A 26039-nucleotide genomic window follows, 5' to 3' on the forward strand; every position below is an offset into this window, starting at 1 on the left:
ATGAGCAATTAATATTCTAGAATGTTCAAATTCATTGGTAATCAAACAAAATAAAGCATCAGTTTTGAATATCATATTAACAAAAAGTTGTTGAAAATTTAACACTGGGTAGAAACAGGTTTGAAAGAAGAGGCACCCTAATAGGTAGCATATTAGAAATCATTCCAGGCTTTGTATAGGGTGGATCAGCAACATACCTAAAAGCCATCCAAATACATATAACACTGAACATAGTAATTGCAACCATGGGGCCTTTAGTCTAAGGACATTTGCTTATGTGCACAAAGAGTTATCTGAAAGAATGCTAAATTCAATATCATTTATAGTTAGAAATAATATGAATAAAGAAATGGATTTTTAAGTAAAATATAAAAGTCCATATAAGGGAAAATTATACAATTATAAATCATGTAATAGAATCATATTTCTTAAAAATAGGAAAATGTTTATGATATAAATGATTAAAGAAGATTATAAAGCATATTTGCATTATAATCTCAATTTACATAATAAAATATAAACAGGTAAAATATTGGAAATTTTTACACTTAGATGTTAACGTGGAGATTCTTTTTTCCACATGCGTATTTAGACATAGAATTTTGTTTCTTTAAAAAATATGCTTTTTAAACATAGTTTTTAAAAACAACATCAATATATTGTAAATATTTCCCTTTTCTTTTTCTCAATGTTTTCTTGATTATTCTTAATCAATGCTTTATTTATTGAGACAGATTTTAACATAAGGTGGTCAAGTTATAAAATTCTTGGCACTTAGATTATTAGCATTCTAGAAATTTAGAGAATAATTTGAAGGTCACTTCTCATTCTTAATATTGACTTTTTCCATTTGGAACATGATTTTGATTTAATTTTTTTTTGTTGTTGTCTTCAGAAAAAGCTTTATAGTTATTTTTTAAAGTATGAATGCTGTATAGTTGTTAAGTTTATTCAAAGGAATTTCATATTTTCTTACTATTTGTATGAGATTATTCTATCCCAATATGCTTTCTAAAGATTAATGCTAATATATCCATAAGAGTACATGATTTTGGGATATTTGTTTTATAACTAGTTAACTTACTTAATGCCCTTTCTGATTGGTTTTGAGTAAATTCAGTTGGGTTCCATAAGTAATTCTGTTATTGAAAACTTTGCTAAAGTTTTCTTTGATTTCTAATATTTGTATTTCTTACATTTGTACAATAAAGTCTAGAATTTCTAAAAGAAAATGTAGTACTACAGTGCTGGGAGTAGGATTCAAGTTTTTTCATTATTCTTTCAACTTTTAAAACTTTGAAGGATTTACTTTCATTATATAAAATGCATATATGACAAAAGTATGCTATTTAACCACACATATTTAAAAGTAAAGTACAGTTTAGTTCTGTTAAACTATATTCACAATGTTGAATAATTATCACAACTATCTCTTCCAAAATCTTTCCAAAACTCAGAACGGAAACTCTGTGCCATTAAGCAAAGATGCCTGGCTCTCTTCTCCTCCAGCCCCTGATGATCTCCCAAGCCATTTTCTGTTTCTATGAATTTTTCTACAGTGTGTGTTGAAGAATTTTAAGTACTATTCTTTTTTTCTGAAGTTAAAATATTTACTATTTGAAGTTGTTGAGTCCAATATTGTACTGGTTGAATTAGACTGAAATGGATATGAATTTTGCCACCTGAAGGGCATTAACCATATAATTTACTCAAGATATGTTTTCTAACTCAATTTTAGGTTTCAAAATTATAGATTTTTTTCTTTTCATAACAGAACTCAATTGCTATACAAATAAATATGTGATGGCCTGATTTCTCACATTCTTGGTCAATAAAGGATCATAGATTTGGACCAGCTACCATTCTGGGCAGGGCATAGAGCTTACAGTCAGAGTTAATTTTTTTACTTTAATAAATTGTTTTCCATTTATCTTACTTGAAGTAAATGTTGTATCTGAAAAGCATTAATTTCACCCCACTCTTACTCCACGAAGAAAGGAGTCATCTTTATACAAAATTTATATTTCCCATCAAAGATTTTTTATTACAAATGATAGACATTTTTTTTTCAAGTTTTCAACAGACAAGAACATATCCTACTTGCAGAACCAAAGAATATAATTTATTATTTGGTAAAAGTATTCAGCCTTTTTTTTCCCACTAAGTATTTTATCTTTGTTATAATTAAAACTATTTGTTTAAATGAAAGTGTTCAGTTACCAAAATGGTCTCAGAGATGCAGCGGCTGGAATGATCTGCTTTACACTACAGTGTGTAGACACAAAGTAGGAACCTGACCACACACGCAGTCCAATCTGCCGCCTAGGTTGGGCCTGGGCATTGCATACATGCTGGATGCCTCTAACAGAAATGGAAAGTGAACCAACCAATGTGCTGGTTGTCAGAAGGCAGGGCAGGTTCATCTATGGGGAGCACCTTGCTCCTCTGCACCTAGACTTTGGCTTAGTTCATCTTGAAAGAGGGGGAACGACAAATGGAATGAGAGCAAAGGGGAGAGACAGCCTTATTGTCATTTTCCTGACCCTGCAGTACAGGCACACACTACTTCCAAGAGCTCCTGTTTCTCCCTCTGCCTGAGAGAAGATGTCTATTTGCCAGGACTTTCATGTTAGAGTCTGTAAACAAGTCTGGATGGCGCCTGGCAAAATGCCAGAGGGAGTGGTTTGTGAAGTAAGGCCAGCGAGCCATTAAGTGTGGAGACTTCTTATTGGTTGACTGATGTATCTAGTTTATGCTAATTAGGATAAGCTGTGTGGAATGTATAAATACCCCTCCTGTCCTACAATAAACGGCTCCTACTCCTGCTGTGTCAATCTACACAAGTTGCTTGTCACCCCCCCACCCCCGTTATTTTGCTGTAGCCTGGCTGCGGCACTTTCAGACAGCAGTGGTGGACAAGAAGAAGGACACAATATACACAGACTTCACAATATGACGAGGTGAGAGTTGTGTGCAAAATGGAAAACGGGAGAGTGCTCCGGTTCCGAGGAGCAGTGCTTCCCTCCACAAAGGTGAGAGAGCCACAGACCGCTGTGGTGCAAAAGGAGATGGGTAATGTGCACGAGGGGTAAGGGCCAGCCCTTAGAACCCAGGTCTAAGGCCATGGCCTTCCCAATGTGCCACATTAACTCTTGAAGAGGAAACTTCGATCTTTAGCGTTGGCATGGTGAAGGTTCACAAGATGGAAGTGAAGTCCTCAGAAAATGGATGTTTTAAGCTAAAAGATTCCAGATTCCACTTGCCTCCATGGCTGTGGATTTTCACTGGAGCTTTGAAGCGGTCAGTATAGGCTATGTTTGCTCAGCAAAAGATTAACCATTTCTCATTCATGTGTGTTTGACTCTGAAGTGCTCCAGCTTAAAAGGAACACGTGTTTCTCCTATCACAGACCATTGGTGGAGTTAGACTTGTGGCTCTCCATAACAGGACAGTCAAAAATGGCAAACAGCAGAAGGATGATGGGTGTGCAGTAAGTATCAGTCATAAAATCCATTATGGTTTGGGGAGCCCACTCTCCTCCTTCCCTCCTAGTACCATGGGTGGGTCACATGATCTAGGTCAATCCAGTTGGTGTGTACCCTGCTTCTTGACCACAATTCCCTGAAACAGCTGGGCATGTGCCCTGGCTGGTGCAATCATGGAGAATCTTTGCCTTTGTTTGTTTGTTTTTTTTTTTCCTGGAAACATAGAGACAATGATGCTCAACTTTCCTTACAGGGGCTAATAGGTACTCATGCAGTCCCAGGATTTACTTAAGAGTATCCTGAGGCCAAGAAGGGAGCCAACTTTAAGATGGCCTTGCATATAACAGAGCATAGGTGACAGTATTGAGCCACCATGCCTAACAATGATTTTTCTTTTTCAGTGTTGTGGGTTAATAAGCAAACTATACTCAGACAATTTGAATTGTGTTTTTCTTTTTTGTGTCTTGCAAACAAAATAATCCTAAGCAATATACCTCTTTTCCATATCTTTTAAAAATTATATTTATTCTTCTTAAATTAAAAATCATTATTGTTTTTATAGTTGTTATCACTTTTAAAATAATTTACCTGGGAAATTTCGAGATGCATAAGTGAAATTATTAGATCATAAATAAAGGATAATGCATTTTAATTGTACTTTCTACTTTCTAATTAAAAAGAATTCTCTATCCAATTTTTATATTGTAATATGGATTCTCATATTTTATCCTTACTTCTTGTTTTTTTCTGCCTTTGGGTATTTTTTAATAAGAATATTTTGCTTTCTAATGTTATTGTTCAAATTTCTTTAACTGTGCTGTAAATGTTTACCCTTTAGAAGCTGGGTGACCTCCCCCACTAGAGGCCACTGTCTTGTGTCCCTTCATTTGTAGGTCAGCTTTGTTGCCGTAATTCCTCAGCAGCCAGGGTCATTGGACCTTTTTAGCAGGCCATCTCACAAATAGATGTCACTGCTCATAAACAAAAGAATTTCATAAGACAATTTAGATGAATAAACATTTTCTCTCACTCTGTCTCAATAAGTGGAAGCATTATATCATTACATCCCATTTCTTATTGTGAATTAGCATCCTCCCAAGATAGTTTTAACGTAATATGTGGTACAGTGGCAGGCCCAAATGGCCACTTTGTGCTTTAGATTATGGCACCTATACAAATTTCAGTATTGATGGTTGTTATGCACTTTATTAAATTAATTTTGCAAATATTTTGATGCATCTGCTGTGTGCTAACCAGTCCCTTAGATGCTGTGGGGACATATTACTTTCTAATGTTATAGTCTAAGTGACGTAAGAGAGGAAGCCACAACATTCTGTGGGAGAGGGAAGGCAGGGTGGGGACAGGAGATGGAGTAAGGAGTGGGGAGGAGAAATCAAAAGGCTCTCAGAACAATTAGTAAGGGAGCTGGGCTTTGAAGATCACTTAGCACTTAGGCATTGGGGTGACCATGGACATTCCAAAAAGAGAGCAAAGGTGCAGAATGCTAAGTGAAGTTAGCCAACCCCAAAAAGACAAATACCGAATGTTTTCTCTGATATAAGGTGACTGACTCATAGTGGGGTAGGGACGGGGAGCATGGGAGGAACAGATGAGCTCTAGATAGGGCAGAGGGGTGGAAGGGGAAGAAGGGGTCAGGGGGTTAGCAATGATGGTGGAATGTGATGGACATCATTATCCAAAGTACATGTATGAAGACACGAATTGGTGTGAACATACTTTATATACAGAGATATAAAAAATTGTGCTCTATATGTGTAATAAGAATTGTAATGCATTCTGCTCTCATGTATTTAAAAAAATAAAACCAATTAAAAAAAAGGTCAAGGTATATCCTAGGCACTGTTTGGCTAAAGCATGGGATGAATGAAAATAAATAGTTAAGAAGTAAAGTTGAAAACATAATCGGCAGCTGACAGAATCCTTGGGTGTCCTGCCAAAGAACTGAAGGTGCAGAGCTTGGAGGAAGTTACTGGGTGAGGTAAGCGAATTGGAAGCTTTTTGCCTCAGAGTTAAGGGTAGAAAAAAGTGGCAGGTAAACTGGTTGGAAGAGGCAGAGGGAGAGTTCTGGGCTGGCAGAGCAGGTAGAGAGTTGGAGAAGGGGATCATGGAAGAGGGAGACTTCAGGGGGGGGGGCGGCGAGGTGAACTGAAAACCTGCAGGGAAATCCCACCTGAGCTGACTTCTAAGAATTACACATGGAGGAGACCCCAGTGGGCCCAGTGGGCCCAAGAGACAAGCAAAGCTGGAAGACAAAAGAACCTTAGAGGCTGTCCATGTGGGAGGGAGGCTCCCCTACTAATTGTTCTGGAGCCTTCTGATGTCTCCTCCCCACTCCCTGCTCCATCTCCAGTCCTGTCCCCACCCTGCCTTCCCTCGCCCATGGAATGTTGTAGCTTCCTCCTTATGTCACTTAGACTATAACATTAGAAAGTAGTTTTGGTATTAAGGTTGTACTGGCCTTATGAGTCAGAGTATGTATTCTCTGCTACTATTGTCTGAGAAAGTTTGTACAAGACTTGAATTATATTCTTCTTTTCAGAATTGGTGCCCTTAACCAGTGAAGCTACGTGAGTCCTGCATTATATTTATGTGGGAGATTTTAATTATTGACTTAAATTCTTTATGTACTATGCCAATGTTTGCATTTTAACTTATTTTCTATTTTTCTGATGTTGGTTTTGATAGGTTCACGTTATCCTATCATAATATTTTCAATGTCTGTAAAATTTGTGTAATGTTCCCTTTTTATAACATCTGATATTGGTTATTTTTTTGCTTTCTCTCATTTTTTTATCCCTAAGTTTGCAAATGTGTATTGATTTGATTAGTAACTTCATGAAATCAACCACAATTTGGTTTTTGATTCCTTGCAGTTATTTTAAACATTTTTATATTATGATTTTTAGCTTAATATTTTATTCTTTTTTCTCTTGGTATTCTTTCTATAATTGATTTCAATGGCTATTTAATTTGCTACTCTTTTCATTTTTTAAGTTACATTTAAGGCTATTAGATTCTGGGAGGAATCTTCATAGAAAGTAATCAGAAATGCTAGCTGATGATGGTGAGGTCAATTTTTGCCTCTGGATAAAAGGAAACTTATACCAATAGTAAGAAAAAAGGTACACACAGCCATTACATGTTATGCCAATTGTATACATCAGCCTGCTTCCAGATCAATTGGCCTTATTGCAGAATTCTATCTGAAAGATTTAGTTTAAGCACATAATGTTTTCCCAGTGTGCTGGGACTTGGCATGACCTTGCACAGTTAGCCAGCATTTCTTGCTGAGAAAAGTTTGGCTTTATGGACATGGACTGAGAAGAGAGAGCAGAAGTTAGACTCAGGATCAGTACACAATGACAAGAACCAAGGCATCCTTGCAGGGACAGCCACCATGATAAGTCATAAGGCTGCTAGAACTTTAAATTATTAGACACCTAGGTAGGTAATTTTCCTGACAATCATGTTTCTTGAGTTCTAATAATGTTTTCACCCATCAGCAAGTGACCTCTAGAGTGTACCATCTATTTTGTCATAACATGTCACTTCTTTCTTAACTCATTGTTGTATCTTCAAATACAGAGCAAACAAAATTGAAGATCACTTCACCTTGGCTTGAGGTTTTCTAATTTCTTGGTCTATTTTAATTGTAAAAAACATGATAAAAATATGACTTAGTAACTCTCTTTCTGCCCTTCGGATCTTCACAGGGACACGGGGGTCACCTGAGAAGGCAGCAATCCTAACATGATATTGTTGCTATTCTGGTGGATGCAAGGGGAAAGGACAGATAGATAGTTCCTGGAGAGAATGTCCCGGTCCTTTGGTGTTTATCAGTGAAATGTGGGTATCCTCCTTTCGAAATGTAGAATTTCAACTAGAATGTAATGTGTTTAGAGAGCATGACCCGTTTGGGTGAGTAAGCCACACTTGGAGGATGCTTTCACACGGCTCAGTCCTGTCCCCTTCCAAGGGCCTCCCCAGGCCACCCCTCAGCAGCTGAGGCACCAGGGGCCCCTGTTAAGGGCCTTTGGTTTTCACACCTGGTGACACTTTTGTCTGGTTTCACCTCTGTGTTGGTGGCAATGTGGCCTGGTAAGTTGGGATCTCTGTGGTGACCACAAAGACTGGAGGGCAAGTTTCTCAGCTGATTCAGTGTGGTCACTGAGATTCAGCATGGGAGCTGAAAGTCTAGTCCTGTGAAGTGCACTTCAAACCAGTGACAGGCGACAATCCAGCCTCCGGGCCATGACCCTGCGCTGGACTGTCACACATGTTCCGACAGCCAACGCGGGGCTCCCAGGTGCGCTGCCTCTCCTCCAGGGAAGGAGATGAGGCGAACTGGGCTGGAAGCAGGGAGCCATGAGGCCTGGGCCTGTGTCCAGCAGGTGGCATCCAAGAACAGTTGGGACTGACCCCTGCTTTTAGTGAGCAGCAGAGGGCTGGGCAGTGGCTGTCTGGGGCCTCTGGTGTGGTGGTGCCCCAACCAGAGGAGCTGGCCTGACCCCAGCAGCTGAGGACAGACCACCTTCTCTCTGAGCCTTCACAGGTGGGCACTGGGGGTGACCTACGGTGACCCTAATACCAGGGCAGAGGTGAGAAGGTCCAGGGAAGCTATCAGGGGACATGATCTCAGAAACACCCTGGAAGGGGCTGCAGAGGGTCAGAGGTCTCCGGGCAGAGTGGGCAGCCAGGGACAGTCCCTGGAGGGGACTGTGGCAACCTGCCCAATTTTAAAATGTCACCTACTAAAACGTTGATCTTTTCTCATTCCTTAAAATTATAAATGTTACTTACAAATCTACTACCTAAAAGGTACTCGGCCTGTATTGTTGCGGTATACAAATTAGGGACGCTATTTAAAAAGAACCTGGGTGTGCATCACTGTGTACACATGCAAAGACACCCCACCTCAGAGTGTACATGTCAGTACCTGGGTAGGGTCAGTACTGTGTCATCACCATGAAACGTTTTTTTAAAAATTAGTGCAAACCTCCCACGATTTAGTTTGTTTATGTGTCTAAGCCATAGTGTAGCATTGATGATGGGATCTATTTTCAGAATTTTGGGTTTTCTAGCTTCATAAATCAATTTATAAAAATTCTCACAAAAACCAGGGATCGCCTCTGTTTGCTGTGTTTTATTGCTTAATTAGCAAGTTGTCAAAAGCGGCACCATATAAACTGAGCGATGCTTTCTCACCTGTTCACTTACTTTTTATCGGAATAATGAGCTGAGGAATGACAGGTAGAATCTTGTTTCCCCCATGTTCCAGCATGTCATGGATTCCTTGCCGAGCAAAAAACTCATAGGGAAATGTCATTTCACAAAGCCCATCAAAAAACAGAGGCAGGTAATGATGGTAATCCAGCTTCTCGATTTCCACCTGGAAGTAGAGAAGAGAGGTCGTGTAAGAACAGCATTGGGTCAGCAAGCTCAGCTAGCCTCCAGGCTTGGTCCCCACCTGGGCAGGAACAGACTCTGCAGAGCTCTCTGAAGGGTGTGACAGGCCAGGGCACCCGGCCACCTGGAGCATGTCTCATGCCTTCGTTTGTTAGTAAGTGCAAACTTATTTGCTGATCTGGAAATCTTAGCAGTCAGATCTCTTTCTGACATCGGGAGATGTTAATTATTTGCTTCTTTTTAAAAATGATTCAAGAAGCCCATTGTATTGTGTTGAGAGATACATGTAGGAATAAAACACAACAACAACAACAGAAAACAGTTGAAACAGATCAGCTCCCGGAGCTCTAGGAGGGACAGCAGGGAAAGTGTGTTGCTGTACTCTGGTGACGGATCTCAAAATGAGGCATCTTTAGGACCTGGCCAGCGAGAGGGAATCAAATATCCACGGAGCCTGGATGACAAGTTAGTGGCGTCAAGAAAAAAGGACAAGACAGAGTGTGCTGAACCTGAATGGACCCCTGACACCTCAGAATCAAAATGTCCCAGGTCTCCCCAAGCTGCTTCTTCTAGGGGTCGAGCTGTCTGTCTTTCCCCCTCCTCCAGCTGTCTCCCCCACTGACACCTCTCAGACCTCCTGCCAGACCTTTGCGTCAGGGAATGGAACTAACCTCTGCAGCACTGCTCTTTACCATGTCTGGGTGAATCAAATGGCCTGTGGTTCCCGGGGCAGGGGCCCTGACTGCAGCCTGCTCATGAACTTCCCATTCACAATGCACCTTGCCATAGTGGCTGGAGAGGAAGAGGGAGCCAAGCCAGCCAAGGCAGCAAACTTCAGATCCTCATTTGGATCAGTTGTTCTTTATATTCCTTGTGTACTTACAGTATTCATTTTATTCAGTAGAAGTTTGTGGGATATCTATTTAATATTTATCTTTTCAAGGTTTTTTTGCATATGAAAATATTTTAGCACATTATTTTGTACATTTTGAAAAACTTATTGCTGCATAATTCAGCTATTAAAGGTACACTGTTGTTTTGCAGAATTTTATCTTGTAACCTGACTTCATGATAAATGTCATCTGTACTAGAATCTTGTGTTAAATTTTTAAAGTATGCTGCTGTTCTCTTTTGGCTCACTGTCACATTTTTACATGTTTCTCTTATAATTAGCAAATCATTAATATTTTTACTATAATCTAAGTCCCTATATTTTAATACAATAATCTAGGTCATTTATATTTATATCTAGGCCTGGTTTAACTTGAGTCGTCTTATTTTATGTGTCTGGTGGTTGTTTTCACTTACTGTTTCTTTTCTATTTTACAGTTTTGTTATATAGATTTTGCTTTATTTGCCTTAGTTTATTATTATTTTTGTGATGAATTTTTAAAGATAAAACAGACTTCTTAGATATTTTATCACAGTTATAGCTTTCTCAAAGATTTTTAAACATATTAACCTTAATTAGATGGGTAAGTTAAAAATGTCCTAATAAGATGGTTGACGTGCCAATTCTTCCTTGGAATTCTATTTCTTTCTTCATTTGGTTTGAGGCAACTGTACTACAACAAAAGCAACAAACAGTAATGCCAATATTTATGCTGCCAGACCCTGTATAAACACAGCACTAGTTTATTTAATCAACAATTTGAATTAGTATTGTTAGTATCCTTTTAATTTGCAGCATGTGGAAACTGAGGCACAGAGCAGCTTATCAGCTTGCTCAAGTTCTGCAGCTCATGAGTGTTGGCATGAGGACTCTAACCCCAACAGGCTGGCTCTGTGACAGGGCACCACTCCTCTGGCTTGTTGTTGGGCACATCAAGGATCGGGCAGTATTGGAACCTCCTAGTGAATTGCTCCCCTTGTCCTTCTGCCCTGTCCTCATTATCATCATTGACACAGTTCGTCTTCACCTGATGTCACTGTTGCCACAACAGGGTCACCTAGCACATGCTTATTTTCTACCCTTCAGCTTTCTGCTTTGCTCCGACATATTTTGAGAATCTCCTCTGTAGCTTATAGCTGGATTTGCTTTGTTCCCTTCCATGTTACAATGTGCCTTTGAACATGAGCACCCATATGATACATTTTCTAAGACATTTTGGGGGAAAAAAACCAAGAATTTTTGAAGCAAGGAAGAGAAAAGAGAAAGAGAGAGTTATTGAAAGACAGAAACATTGAATGAAAGACTAAGTGAGCAAGAGACTGAGAAAGAAGAATTGCCCCTATGTCTTTAAATCCTTCTGGCTCTTGCACCTCAACAACTCTTCCCTACAAAATCCCTCTCCTCGAGTGTTCTTTCTCTGACCTCACCATTGACCATTGGCATTTCTGCTGTCCTTGCAGATGTGTTGCCTAAGGAATGGAATAACAACTGGCCAGTACAATCATAAACTTATTTAAGCACCATAGATACTGTTCAGCTTGCAATGGGGTGAATTTGTATCTAACTTTCTTCCTGCTTGTGAATCTTCTAGGGTCTCTTCTTATGACTATAATTCCATTTTCAGCTGATGAATTTGGCTTGGCCCTGGGTAAGCCCTCTTGGATCCCGTTCACCACAGGAGTTGTGTATGAGTGTTAATAACATATATTACTTTTCTCTGTAGTTTTCTTTCTTTCTTTTTTTGAAAATTTCCTTCTACTTGTTGGTCTACTTTCACAGTAAAGTGGATGTATAACCCATGTGAATCTGCAATACGTATATGGGGTAAAAATGGGAGTTCATAATCCACTTGAATCAAATGTATGAAATATGATATGTCAAGAGCTTTGTAATGTTTTGAACAACTAATAAAAAAAAGTTTTTCAAGAGAATTCTCTAGAATCATTTCTATATCTCCTCACTCTCGGTCTCTCTTCCCACTTCTCCACCATCTCATTGAAGTTGCTTTATGGAGGTCACCAATGACCACCTCTCTGCCTCATGGCCTTGTCCCTTTTCTGTCCTCATCAGCACAGCACAGCTGACGTCATGAAGTCACCTGCCCTGGGCCTCCTGGTGCCACACCTCCAATGCTGGTGGCTGTCTTGATTCCCAGCAGCAGTCGGACTCCAGATAAATCCTTAAATCATCTGCTTGTCCACCACTTTGCTCAGTCCCCACTTGGTCGGAGCCCACCTGCCTTACCTGGGTGGCTACTGCAGCCTTGTGGCTGGCCCCTTGTTTATATTTCTGCCTCCTTATTTCCATTTTCCTGTCTTGGGTCCTGGGCCTGCTGTTGCTCCTGACTAGAGCCCCACCCAAGACCTCCCCATCTGGGCTCTGGGTGTCTGCAGTCCACTGGATCCCCCTAAATGTGGTGCTCCAGAGACACGGGGCCTTTCCCCAGGCTGGCCTGTGCACCTGTCTGAGTCTGCTCAGGCAGCCGACACAAGCCCCGCAGGTGGAGTGGCTTCAACACTCACACTTATTCTCTCACAGTTCTGGAGGCTGGAAGTTCAAGATCAGGTTGAGGCCTCTTTTCCTGGTTTGTGGAAGTCGCCTTGTCACTGTCCTCACAGGGCCTTTCCTGTGTGTGTGCACACAGCCAGCTCTGGGGTCCCTCCACTTCTTTCCAGGGCACAGTCCTTCTGAGTGCACTTAACCTGTGTGACGTCGGCATGGCCCCATGTCCAAAGAGGTACACAGGGTGTGAGTGCTCCCCACGGTGAATTGTGTGTTGGGCAGGGGGCACATTGAGGCTCTTGCACACCATCCTCTCTCTGCCAGGCCTCTCTGTCACGGGCAGGTCCTGCCATCTAGACCTCAGTTCTCCAGGCCTTCCTACCAACACCTCTGGCCCTGCTTGATTTTCTTTTAGCCCTAATCACTTATTCCTTCAGTTTCTTAAGTTCTGTTGTTCAGGGAGCTTGTCGCCACCTAGAAGGGTGTTTGGCACATGATAGGTGTTGAGTTTTAATCGTGGCCTTTGGAATCTGCCCTGTGTGTTGCCCTCCTTGAGAGCCTTGCTCAGCTGAGGACTGCCGGCCAGGGCATGGGAGCCGGGTGGGGGCTGGGGCAGGCTGCTCAGGGGGCCTGGCGCTTCCCACAGACCCTGCAGCAGGAAGGGGAACGCAAGTGCCTCAATTTACAGCACGGTGTGTTCCTCACAGTGCTTTCTGTGATTATTCCCATTTTAGGAGCTTTATGAGTACTTTAGTAGGCACTCAGGATGGGGCCCTGGATGCTGGTATTTACCCTCATTTCACTAGAAATCAGGTAGGGCTCAATTGGCTTTTCTGTTTACTTTTCAAATCATAGAAGAATAGTTTCTGTTTTTCATAGTGTCATCCTGTGCAGGCATATTACAATATGTCCATATTGATCCTAATTATAAGAGGACTTCATTTGAAAAGTCTGGATGTTAAGAATACTTTACGATTAAACCAAAACTTGAAGAAGAGATAAATGAGGCGTCCGTCCCCTATTGACCTCTGTGTTTGTTGTGCCATGACTCCTGTCACTTGGAGTGCTTCTAACAGCTGGCTTCGGCTTCATTTAGATTTCTAGAAAGCCATATTTAAGGTTTATTTAGCAGTAGACTTTTTTTCAGTTTCATAATCTTTTTGCTCTTAAGGTATAATATGCTTTATATTTACTAAATATTACCATAAAAGTAGTTTTCAAATTTGAGGATCTTCTTTAAAGTTTCCATAACTAAATCCAGAACTAAAAGAAAACTCTCTGAAGTGGAGCACAGACAGGTGCTGTTTTAGAGGTCATTAAAATTACATGGAGATACACTGATTAATGACTACTTTGATAGCAACTCCAGAAACATGGAGTATTTTTATGCACAGAGTCTTTTTAAAATTGATGTTTTATAACTTTTTAAAGATCGCAGTACCTACAAGTGGATCTCTAAATCTTTCAGTGACCTTTGGTCAAAAGCAATAAAATTCTAACTTGACCTGGTGTGTCAAATATAGCATTTTATCCCCATAACAAATGTGAAAGGTAGTGGCGCTGCACTCAAAGGTCAGAAACACAATAAGGTTAATGACTTCCATTTAAAAAATTCAAATCAGAGGCTTATTCTTACATCTTGCATATCCTGCATCAGTGAGCAAATGAAATATCACTGAAAATATCGACTGTTATGACTCTTATAACAATTCCTGAGGATCCTGCTTAGTATTACAAATTAATCTGGAAAAAGTATAATTAATATATTTTGGATTCATTTGGACTTAATGTTACATTTATAAATAGTTTAGAGCTTTACATTGCAACCCTTAAGGCGGCTACAAAGCTCTTACCAATGTAAAGTAGTAAGCAATGTTTGCAGATGGTATATAAAGCATTTTTCACACATTGGTGCATTACTATTTTTTAAAATATATGTGGATGCAGTTATGATGAATAACTGAAAATAATTAAGTCATTTTCTATTTTTTAATTGCACAACTATTTTATAACTAAAATAATGTAATAGAACATGAGATTTATAATGCAGAAAGTAAAACATTTGTGTGTGTGTGTGTGTGTGTGTGTGTGTGTTTGGGTGTATGTGGTGCAGGGAATTGAACCCAGGGCCTTGTGTATGAAATGCAAGCACTCTACCAACTGAGCTATATCCCCAGACCAAAACATTTTTAATATGAAAAATGCTCTTTAGTGTAGAAAAGAAGAAGACTTCAGTCAAGATAGTAGCCAAGACTGACATGGATCTATAAACTGCTACATAGTCTTTAAAAAAAAATCCCAAAGTGCTCAATGCAAAGTTTAGCTCAGAGATAGGGATGAAATCCAGTCTCATAGGTGAGCGACTGGGGAAGTAAAGGTAATTCCAGGTGACCTCAGTGGCCATCAGACCCAGACTGGATCATGAGAGCAAGACGGAGTTAGTGACTCCAGAGTTCAGGAGAATGGAACATTTGTTAAGAAAAGGGAATTAAACTAGGACTTCTGCATACAACCAGGGCACTTGAAGGGCTGTTTCATCTGTGAAGAAGGGAACAGAGAGTTACTAGTTTGTGAAACCATAAAGAAGACTTACTGTTTGACAAAACATTCCATGGGAAAAACCTCTTTTGAGAAACAGAAATCCAAAAAAAAAAAAAAAAAACTAAAGCCAAGAAATTAAGTCTCAGATGATAGAAAAGAACATTCAGATGTTCAAATAAAAGCAAATGCAAAAATGTGAACCCTTGCATAATCTGGGTATCTGAGACCACCACACAGAAAATGCAACCCCTTCTATAGACCAGCTCATAAGAACAAATTTACCAGACACCATGGTAATGGAGTCATCATAAGGAAGTCTCAGTCCAGTGAATGTGGGAAGGAGCTCTGGCCCTGAAAATATCAGCTGGAAATAATAGAATCAAATCTACAAAGAAATTAAATGCCTAAAACAAAAACTACTTAAAAATAAATCTTCCAAGAAAAATTATATTACCACCAACTTAAAAATTCAATAGCTAGTTTGAATATTAGATTGGCCAATTAGGCAACTGGGTCCCAATCTCAGGATAACCCAATGATAGCAAAAGGAAGTAACTCAGTGGGAAAGATGGCAAAGTCCCACCAGAGGAGATACTGCCACAGGACCCAGAGTTCCAGAAAAGAGGGAAGAGAGTGGAGCAGGGCAGTGTCTGAAGAAATCATGGTTGATAATCATTCAAGACTGAAGAGAGATGTGAGTCTTTAGATTCGAAGATGTTTATCCAAATACTTTTCAGAAAAACTATAAAACTCCAAAGTCAAGGAAAAGATTTAAAAACAACTAGAAACAAAAGACTGATTACATGTAAATGATCAAAATTAGAGCTATATTTCTCATGAATGTGAGAAATATAGAAATAGAGAACAAGAGACAGGGTCAATGTACTTTAACATGTTATAAGAACAAAAACTATTCATCTACTATGTAACTCAATGATGACATCATTCAGAAATAAAGACAGATTAAATGTACTTCACCAACATGGAGGGATATTTTTCTAACCTATGGATCATCATCTGTATTATAGGATAAAAATTATTTAAAAAATTTAAGTTAAATACAGAAGAGAAAAGTAAAATGCAAAAGATAATACTAAACAAACTGTTGAGTGATTGATGAGAATAAATAAGCATTGACTATAAAGATAAAATAGAATCATTAATACGGTAGGTTGACGAAGTGGAGTCATGATACTAGAAAGGAACAGGAGCCAAGAAGAGAGGGAGAAGGGATGAGATAAGAGTCTAGACAGTTAAATAATCAAGCATATTAAAATATAAGGATAAGTGTTGAAAAGTACTTAACTTCCAACAGAATAGAGTAGAACACAGGGAATGAAAAAAAGATCTAGAAATCCAACAGAAGGCTGGTTAAGCCAGCCCTGACTACAGGAGAAAGTATGGAGGGAAGAAAATATATAGGATGAATCCAAACATATAAACAATCACAGTGAGTGGAGAGAATCAAACCTCTGTTGAAAGACAGAGCATCAGAAGGGGGGAATACACTTCCATCTTATTTGTCTATGAGGGACACACTCAATATGCAATAACCAAGATAGGCTGAAAGAAAAGGTATGGTAAAAAGAAATAATAAATATGATGTAGGATGAGTTCCTGGAAGAGGAATTGCTTTATCAAAGGGGAGAAGGACTTGCAATTTTGACAGATATTCCCAAGTGGAGCTTTGTAGAGAGGGTACCAAATTATTTTCCCCTCAACAACAAATGAGTCTTGTTTTCCTAATGTCTGTGCAGAGAGAGCATTTGCAGAGGGATTGAAGTGTGGCTACTGAAATATTACAGGTCACAGTGGCATTTTCAGGGTTGTTTCAGCTGTGTTTGTCTTATTGTGAGAACAGCCACCTGTTGAACACCATTTGTACATCCTTTCTTGTGCATTATATTTTCATATCCTTTGCCATTTCTCGACTGAGCATTGGCTTTTTAAAAAACGAGACCTCCTATGTTAGTGAGCTTAATCTTTTTTGTTTAACAGGAGTTTCATTTTTTTGTTATGCAGATTTTTATGCTTTTGCATATATTAATCATTTGTGGGTTCTGAAGTTTGAGTCATCATCAGAAAGTTTCTCCCCAATTTTGAGGCATAAAGAACAGAAACAATTAGAATCTTGCTAACTGAGGGTTCTACATTTGCGCCTTCCTCAAGTTTGTGGCTGTCCTGCTGTGCCATGAGGCAGGCTCTGAGCTGGTGCCCTGCTGTCCCAGGGCACTTGCTGAAAGGCCCAGTGACGAGGACTTGCCCTATCATAAAGCCTATTTCTCCACTTTCTCTCCTGCTCCATTCTCTCTTGGCCAAGAACCCACACTGTTTGAATTATCACAACATCTTAGCAGATTTTAACATCTGGTGCTTTAGTTGCCTTCATATTACTTTTCCAGATATTATTTATAACCATGCTTTGTTTACTTTTCCATATAATATTTACTCGTAAACCTTAGAAAAAGTCTACTTTGTGGTCCTACATAGAACCTTACATTTGAAAATTAGATAAAACACATTTTTTTGTAAGCATATGTGGGATATTTTAGAAAACAGAATACACATTGAGCCACAAAGTGAGTCTCAAGACATTTCAAAATATGTCATAACTATCACATTTGTTGAAGAAACTTAAATAACAACCCATGAAAGATAGCCAGACTTAACCCTCATTATTTAGAAAGTTAGGAATACTTTTGAATTGCTAATAGATCAAAGAGAAAAATCATTACAGAAATAATGACATATTAAGAATTGCTTTCCTATGTGTACATATGAATACACCACATTAAATCCCACCATCATGTACATCCACAAGACTGGGGCCCTAATTAGAATAAGATATATTTCGTATGTATGATTCCATCAAAATGGACTCTATTGTCATGTGTAACTAAAAAAGAACCAATAAAAAATAAAATAAAAAATAAGAAAAAAAATACAAAAAAACAAAACTAGGAATTGAATCACAATGAAATTTTTAACCTTAGAAGAACAAACAAATTCCCACTTACACAGACACTTTTTAAGAATGGGAAAGGACAGCTGCAGGGCTCACTACATGGAGCCTCAAGGCAAGGAGAGAATACCTGTGAAGATCAACAGGGTGGACATGGAAAAGGGAGTGTGTCCACACAGCACACCCAGAGCTCCAAGACGTGTCTGATTAGGAAGGGTTCAGAAAAACTGCTGCACAGAGACAGAGCACTAAGAATAACGTGTGATTAAAACATACTTAGAAAATGCTTGTTAAAAAGGTCACAATCCTGCGAATGAAACAACATAAGCACTTTCAGGCAATAGGAGCGACAATTGATATGCAAACTTTACAAAAGATTATCAACGCAAAACAGGAAGAGTGTTCCAAGGCTTCCCAGGTGTATTGACCAGGCTCCCAGGGGGAGGGAGGCTTATACAGAGGGCAGTTCTGCCACCGCTCTCACTGTCTGCATGGCCTGCTGCTTTACTACAAGTCCCAAAGTCTCTGTCTAGCAGGAAGATATTAATTACTGAGTAACAAATCTGGAATTGAAAATGGAGAATCAAATTATTTTGCGCAATAACCTTATTTTAAATTTCTGTCAAAAATCCTAACATGAGAGCTAAAGGTCAGTTGTAAGCAGATCTTGAATTTCTGCCACTTAACCTTTATTATCCAGGACCTGTATGCTCCTGACTGCGGCAGTCAGCAATGATACTTTCAATTTAATACATAAAAAAGAAACAATCCCATGTTCTACAGCTTTGAACAATCCCACTCTCTTTCATTTGTCATAAAGGAATTTCTTAAAACTTTTAAAATGGCACTTATTTTAACCAGAGAGGGCTACAAAGGAGTAAAATACGTTTTAAAATATAACTTTAAAGCTTATCTTTCCTGTATCACATTTCTGTATGATGTTAAAGTAGTACAATTTGGTCAGAGGTAGGGAATAATTATATTTGGGGACAAAAGTGTTCATAAAATGGAGAAGCAATGAGAGGCCCAAACGGCCTTGGCAGAGTGTTAGGAATCACAAACATCCATTTATCCATTTACCACTGGTGTTAGTAGCAAAACCTGGTGTTATTTTAGGAAAACTATCCCTGAAGTAGGTATTGTCCTGTCAATTTTAATACACCCAACCAAATAAGGAGAATTAAAGAGGTTAGCAAAGGACTATTTTAGGTGAAGTTAATGCCAGTAACTGACTTTAAGAATGAATTACTATAATAGTAACAGTAGAAGCTGTCTTGTACATCATCGGATAATTTTATATATCTATTGCAGAGATTGGTCTCAATTTACTAAACTTCTTTAAACGCAGGATTTCTTGTACAAATCAAATCTCATTTAGAAAACTAAAGCAAAAACAAAAACATAAAACAAAAGAACTGAACAGCTGCAATAGCTACATGGCTGTGTTAAGTGTTAGGGAGAGAGGGAGACAGTCAGGGGGTAGGGTAGAAGAGGAACATGACTTGTGCCCTTGGGTCCGTACTGTGGAGAGCAGCCTGAGTGTGGACCAGACAGACCTGGTTCGATCCCATCACCACAAGTGCACAGCCAGCTCCACCTTTTTAAATCTCCGTGACAGTGGAAACTTCCGGAGCCCCTCTGCAAGCTAGGTCAGCCTGTGCAATGAGAGTTGACTCCTGAGGGTTATTTCGGGGATGAAGTGAGACAGAACGTGCCAAATGGTGTTAATTCCCTCACTATTCTCTAAAGTAAAAATAATATAGTCACAGAAAATTAAGTAAAATGTCCAATGATCAAATGACCAAGAGGGGGTACACACCAGAACTGTCTAGGAAGAGGCTATGGTTGAGAGAAAACAGATGATTATGGGATGGAGTGAATAGGAAAACACTGGGGGGGGGGGGACTTTGATAGACCCAGCAAGAGGAGCTAGGGTCAACATTCTGTGCAAAGGACATGGAGGTGTATGGCCCCCATATGAGGGGAGACAGTGACCAGTTTGGGCTAAGGCAACCTGAGTGGGAGGACCTGGCAGGTGATGCTGGAGAGGTAGGAAGGGGCCCTCTTCGCCAGCCGGAGTCTGGACTGGACTCTGCAGACAGCAGGGAAAACAGATGATTAAATAGCCATGAAAGTAAGGAGAGTCTGGCAGCAGAGTCCAGGATGACTTGGGAGATCAAAAAGCAGGAGTGAATGTCTAAGAGAAGAGTCACCTATCCACGGGCCACAGTAGCAGTTTAAGAAGTCACAGGTGTTGACCTACAGAGCAGGGTGAGAAGCGACAGGAGAAGGCAGTGAAGGGGAAGATGGAGGGGTATTTTACAGGGTTGAATGATTAACTGGCACAGAGAGTAAAGGGCAGGCTGGGACACGTACCAGAGCTAGGTTTCCAACATTTGGGACACGTGAAACAACGTGGCATTTTCAGTATCAGAAAACGTGGGCGGGGATGGGTATTGCAGGCCGCATGTTCAGTTTGAGACAGACTGTGAGACCTTGGCCAAAGATGTTAAGAACCACATTTTGGAAGAGACACAATTAGCGGAGCTGTCGGGAGTGCCATTACACGCAGGTCATGGCGTCATGAGAGCACACAGAGAGCTCCTGAGAGGAGCTCTGAAGACCATCCTGGGCAGAACAGGAAAAGGTGAGAGACCCAAAGATCGGGGAACTAAGAAAATCATGTAGGACAGCAGGGTGTTTGTGACCTTGTCATCAAGGGAAAATGTGTTGGATGCCCAGCTAACCCATCAGAGAGGAGATACGTGAAAGTTACCGAAAATATGGAAACCTGACAGTCTATGCAACCAGGCACCTCAACTGAAACACGTCACCCAAAACCTGCACCCACCTGTGCCCACCTCCTGGAGATGTGTCCAGCATCACAGTTACCTGGGTAAGCTTTTGTTTTCTCCACAGGATAGAAATATTACAGAGGAACTTGAACCATCTCACGAGGAGAGACCACCATCAGCACTTCAAAGACCTGTTCCTCCCTCCTGAATCCTCCAGTCCTGCGAGGTCTGTGCATGGGTTGGAACCTTCTAGTGTGTGAACTCTGATTTTCCAGTTGGCCTAGGGGCATTCTGTGCTACCTAGGAGGGAGGGAGCTTCTGAGCAGGTGAGGATACCTGGGAAGACCCCATTGTTAAAAATACCTTCACACATTTATCAATTATCATTTCTTTCTTTCCTTCTCCTTTTTTTTTTTTTTAAGAAACCAAGTAACTTTTGGCTGGCTTCAGATCACATGCTGTTTATATCTTCAGGTATAACTATAATTAGATCATCTAATTGCTCTTCTCCAAGTACTAAAAGAATTCGGCTGTCTAAAGTGGAAAGAAGAGACAGGTAACTGTGATGCAGGGCACATCTCCAGGAGGTGGGCACAGGTGGGTGCAGGTTTTGGGAGCCGTGCCACCCAATTACAAGCAGCTCATCAATGAGCCCCGCCAGGTTCTGGCACATGTGGGCCAGTTGCTGTTGTGTGCTCTGGACCGATGCCCAGGAAGAAGGGGGAGCATGGAGGGAGGAAAGGGCACTGGCTCCAGGGTCTCATCTCAGCTCCCAGAACAAGCAATGATCACTAGTAAGTTGCTCACTCTGTGCTTCGGTCTCCACCTGCAAAATAGGGCAGCGACAGTACTGCCTCATGGGGCTGTTGTGGGTCAGCGAGTATGATAGCTAGGAACAGTGCTGGGGCGCTGGAAGGGTACCAGCAGATGCAAGCTCAGAAGCAGCTGCCAAGGAATTCTCTGTTGTCCTCATTATGTGCATATCCTCTTTGTAACCTGCAGCCTGCAACCATTAGTCCAGTTCTATATATTTACTATATTCTTTACATTTTACTGTGCGCAGAAAAAAAAAATCCTCTTTTTTGGGCATGCAAACATTTTCTTAAACTGTTCTGGGTCTCCTGGCATTTTTTTTTACATTGACTGTAGAACAGAAGTCATTTGTGAAGGACGCAGAACACTGAGCCCAGAGAGCTCACGGGCCAAGTGGGCACACACCCACGTCTGCCAGTGATTCAGGGGACTTCAAAATAGGTCAGAATGTCTCTACAGGAAATGACACCATCCCTTTGGGTTGCACCTACCTAGGGGATAAGAACATGAAGTGCTGAAAATTTTATCTTTATCATAATAACATTGTACTCTTTACAGGTATTTTGTTTGAGTACAGAGAAGTTTAAATTTATAAAATGACTGCAGATACAAATATGAATTGATCAAATAATAGTATATAAAATTTATTGATATCACATTCATCAATTAAGGCATTTCCTAATTTCTTAATGAAAAAATGTCTGCCTAGTGGAACTCTGCTCTTAGAGCGTACCTTGGCCACACATTGAAGTGTGTTTCTCTGCTAGCAAGCACAATATTTACAAGGTATTTATCTTGACACTTGAGAATCTATAGCAATGACACACAGAAAAACAGACTCAGGACACCAAGTTGTAATTTTGGAAAGAGGCATCTTAAGTTGCAATCTCAAAGCACAGTTCTAAAATTGCTGTGGATTTCTTTTTATTTTATTTTACTTTTTGCTGAAGGACTGAGCTGCTTAGTGGGTAGTATAAAAAGTATTTCCTTGAGTGCAGTTTGAATTACAGAGAAAATTCAAACCCACACAAAATGAAGGGTCATTGCCCAGTTGTCATTATCCAACTGGAGGAGCCGGCGCCTCTCTGCCAGCGTGCCCCGCCTCTCCCCATCAGTTAGAGACGACCCAGCATCACTGGGTAGAGTGCCTCTTGCTCTTCTGCTCATTCTCCCTCTGACTTTCTGTGTCACTCTTTGCTCCTGGGTTCCTTAACCTCTATGCTCACTGCCTTTTATTTTAGAAATTAATTTCCCATGTTCCCTATGTAAATTCAACTGTGTCATCAAGTTCCATTACACAAGATATGCTTACGTGCTCTGCAAGGACAGGGGCAGTGTCCAGTGCACCTGTGACACCTGAAATCACCCTCCTCCTATGAGTCTTTTTTTTTTGTTTATTTATTTATTTTACGGGTGCATTATAATTAGCACAATAGTGGGACTCTTTAGTCTTAATGGATTATTCTGTCTGAGGTTGGGAGTAAGTAACATATTGCAAAGTTTAAGGCTGCTGAATGCCAACTGCACAGCAAGCATAACTAAGATCCTTCCACACAAACCCACAAAACATTTCACCTATATTAAGAACTTATAGTATAATAGGCACCTGAAATCACAATTTTATGACTTCCAAACTCAATGCCATCCAACCCTGTTTCAAGAGTTTCCGGTTCTCAGGACGTCTCTCTGCATCACTCAGCCTTCCAAGCTCCTCTGCAGAGAGTAAAGCCTACATGGCACCAGTGCACTTTGCAGACCCTCTGCTGGGGCATTTATTGTATGTATTTGTTATACACTAAATTGTGAGACACAGCATACCCATTTTTTCAATCCATAATATTACATGGGAACTCGCAGACAGAAGGCACTTTGCAGTTGTGAATGACTTATCAGGGAGCAGGTTCTCAAGGACCTCAGCAGCAGCCCCTCTCCTCTTTGCCCTTCTCTGGGCAGCCAGAACCTCCCTTGTAAAACCTACTCTGTGAATGTTATGCTGCAGCAAACTACCATCCATCCACTATGTGCAGCTTGGGTCCTAAACCCTTGACCTTGGCAGATAGGTTCTCCAGCACTTGTCTTCAGGTCCCTTTACAACTTCACATTCTGACATTCTGCTCTCACACCCTACATTACAGTTATACCAAGTATCTCCTTCTTGGCGGAAATCATCCTGTATCCTGGGTGCCTGCAGTGTTTTCTCAGTTTTCCTATTTCGATGTTTTTCTTTTTATTCCTTTTGAAATCTTATGAATGCTACATCCTTTCCATACAAAGTAGTGAAAGGTGTGGATTTTGGAGCTTCAGTTCAAATCCTTCACCTGTCTCTGCTGCAAATTAGCTTCATGATCTAGGGAAGTCATGTCAGGCTCCTGATTAAAGTGGGATGCTAACAGCCTATACTTCAGCCATCGTGGTAAATAACACAATCAGTTAATTCATGCACACTATCTAGCATACTGGTACATGTTAATCATTATTATTGCCACTTTACTATAATAGCATTAGACCCATTATATTATAATTACATGGATAATTATTAACTGTGTACCCAAATATTTACCTATTTGGTATTATGAATTAAGTCTCTCATTGTCTTTCAATTGGAGTGTGGAAGAGGCACAAGCGTCTCCTAGGTAGGAAGGGTTGCATAGGCAGAAGAGAGAGTGTGTGAAGAAAAGTGCAGGCCCAGGTCCTCCAGCCTGGATGGTAGCTGTGCATGTGTGCACACATGTGGGTGCACATGGGTGTGCTGCCAACAACTGGAGCAAACTGAGTAAAATCCCGGGGCATGTGAGTATGTTGGTAGAGGGCAGCAATTAGCTGCTGTACTTTGTTTCTCAGGGCACGGCCAAGGAAGTTGTGAGTCCCAGCAGAGGCTAGAGACTGCTCAAGTCTGGGACAGAAAGGTACGCAGCTGAGTCTGAAGCCCCGACAAGAGCTGGCTTTGCCACTCAGCCAGCAGCTGAGCTTCAGAAACGGTCATCAAGCATCACTAATGCTAAGGCATAGACCCAGGACCAGCTCCAACCATGGCAACTTCATAGCCATGAAGATGGAGGCCCATACTCAAGGCCCAGGTAGAAGGCCTGTAAGCTCAGCTGGAAGCCTGTAGCAGAGAGAAGGGAGCTCAGCATAGTGGTTCTGCAGGAGGCCATCTAAGCTTCTGCTGCACCCAGGTGATGCTGATGGCAAGGAGAGAAGGAAATGAGGCAGGTGCAGTGAGGGCCAAGAGACAGAATAGGCTCCAAATGCTTCTTTCCCTGTCCATCTCCTGGACATCATGAGTGTAAAGGGACTCCCCCGAGCAGCAAGAGGGCAGTCATGGACAATAAAAAGTCATGCCATTTTGCAATATGAGGTGTCCATTCCCATCAACACTGGGTGCCCCCCCTCTCTGTCACACACACACACACACACACACACACACACACACACACACATTTACAATTCACCTCTCTTACTAGATCTGTCTCCCAAGGTTTCTGATTTATATTTGACTCAGAATTTAACATGGAGCAGGGACTGTCATATAGACCTGGATGGAGGGATGAGAAATGAGTAAATGAATAAATCTGCTCTCTAGTTATTTTACTCCACCCTCTCTAGAGTAAATATCTTCTATTTCACTGTGTTTTTCTGGAAATTTCTGCAAAATCTCCCAAGGGCATGTTGGTTTCAGACTTACTGGATTTAGTCATCTGGGATAAGGAGTCATTTTGTGTGACTTTAAATCCTTCATTTCAATCTCCTCTTGATTCACAAGTGAGAACCCAAATCCCATTTAGGGTAAAGTGGCCAACCCCGAGGCACAAAGTGATTGACTTGCCCACTCATCAGTCCTAACTTATTTAGGCTCATTGTTCTTCTGTCAACTGAAAGGGGCTTCTGATTTCATTGAGTTTCCTACACTTTAGGTTCAGATCATTAGGTCTCTCAGATCCTGCTTCTGTTCCAGGGTTCTTTGTTACGACCCTTCCTATACAGCCTAGTGGTTCCCCAAGAGCGGCTGTGGTTAGATTCAGAGCAGTTTATGGTCACACTACAACTCTTTTTAAAGCCCTGGAATGAGAAACAAGAGTGCCAAGAAACTCCCTCTTGCTAGTGCAGATAGTTTTCACATAGAGAGACAACGTGGGGGGAAAACTGAGTAGCTAAGTGTGGGTGCTGTGGGTGGCCACGCCTCAGTCTTGCTACGTGCTCTTAGCATTACCTACTAATTGTAGTAGTTCCACTCAGCGAATCTGAGCTGCCTGGTTTAGCAGACTAAAATATCCACCATGCCATTACATGATATCCCAGATTATTAAAATGAGGCTCATCAGTGGCCCTAGAAACCCGACTTCCAGGGAAGGGTGCTGGGGAACTGTAACAGCTGGCTGTGGGGGAGGCAGCTCTGATCAGGAGGGTTTGTTCTTCGTGGTGTAAATGCCAAACTACCAATTTGAAGTCTCTGGGAAGAGATGCATAGAATCAGCTCCCGAAGCTGTAAGGAACTCCATGTCACGACTTAGTGTATCTCAAGAGAATCTTGGTTATTTCTCTAGATCTAGAGAAATGTATTTTGCACACACACAAAAACAAGTTTAGGTATCTCTAAATATCATAGAACTTTTCTGGCCAGA

The 26039-nt window shown here is 40.7% G+C and overlaps 1 protein-coding gene across 1 annotated transcript in view; it reads right to left on the reverse strand.

The window, feature by feature from the left end:
• Positions 1 to 26039, reverse strand: part of Pacrg (parkin coregulated) — a 469717-nt gene that overhangs the window by 189103 nt on the left and 254575 nt on the right. The window contains exon 3 of the mRNA XM_026393151.2: positions 8724 to 8895. Coding sequence (XP_026248936.1) covers positions 8724 to 8895 — 172 coding nt within the window. The remainder of the gene's footprint in view (positions 1 to 8723; positions 8896 to 26039) is intronic.

Source organism: Urocitellus parryii, chromosome 8, assembly GCF_045843805.1.
Source record: "Urocitellus parryii isolate mUroPar1 chromosome 8, mUroPar1.hap1, whole genome shotgun sequence".
NCBI classification, from domain to species: domain Eukaryota; kingdom Metazoa; phylum Chordata; class Mammalia; order Rodentia; family Sciuridae; genus Urocitellus; species Urocitellus parryii.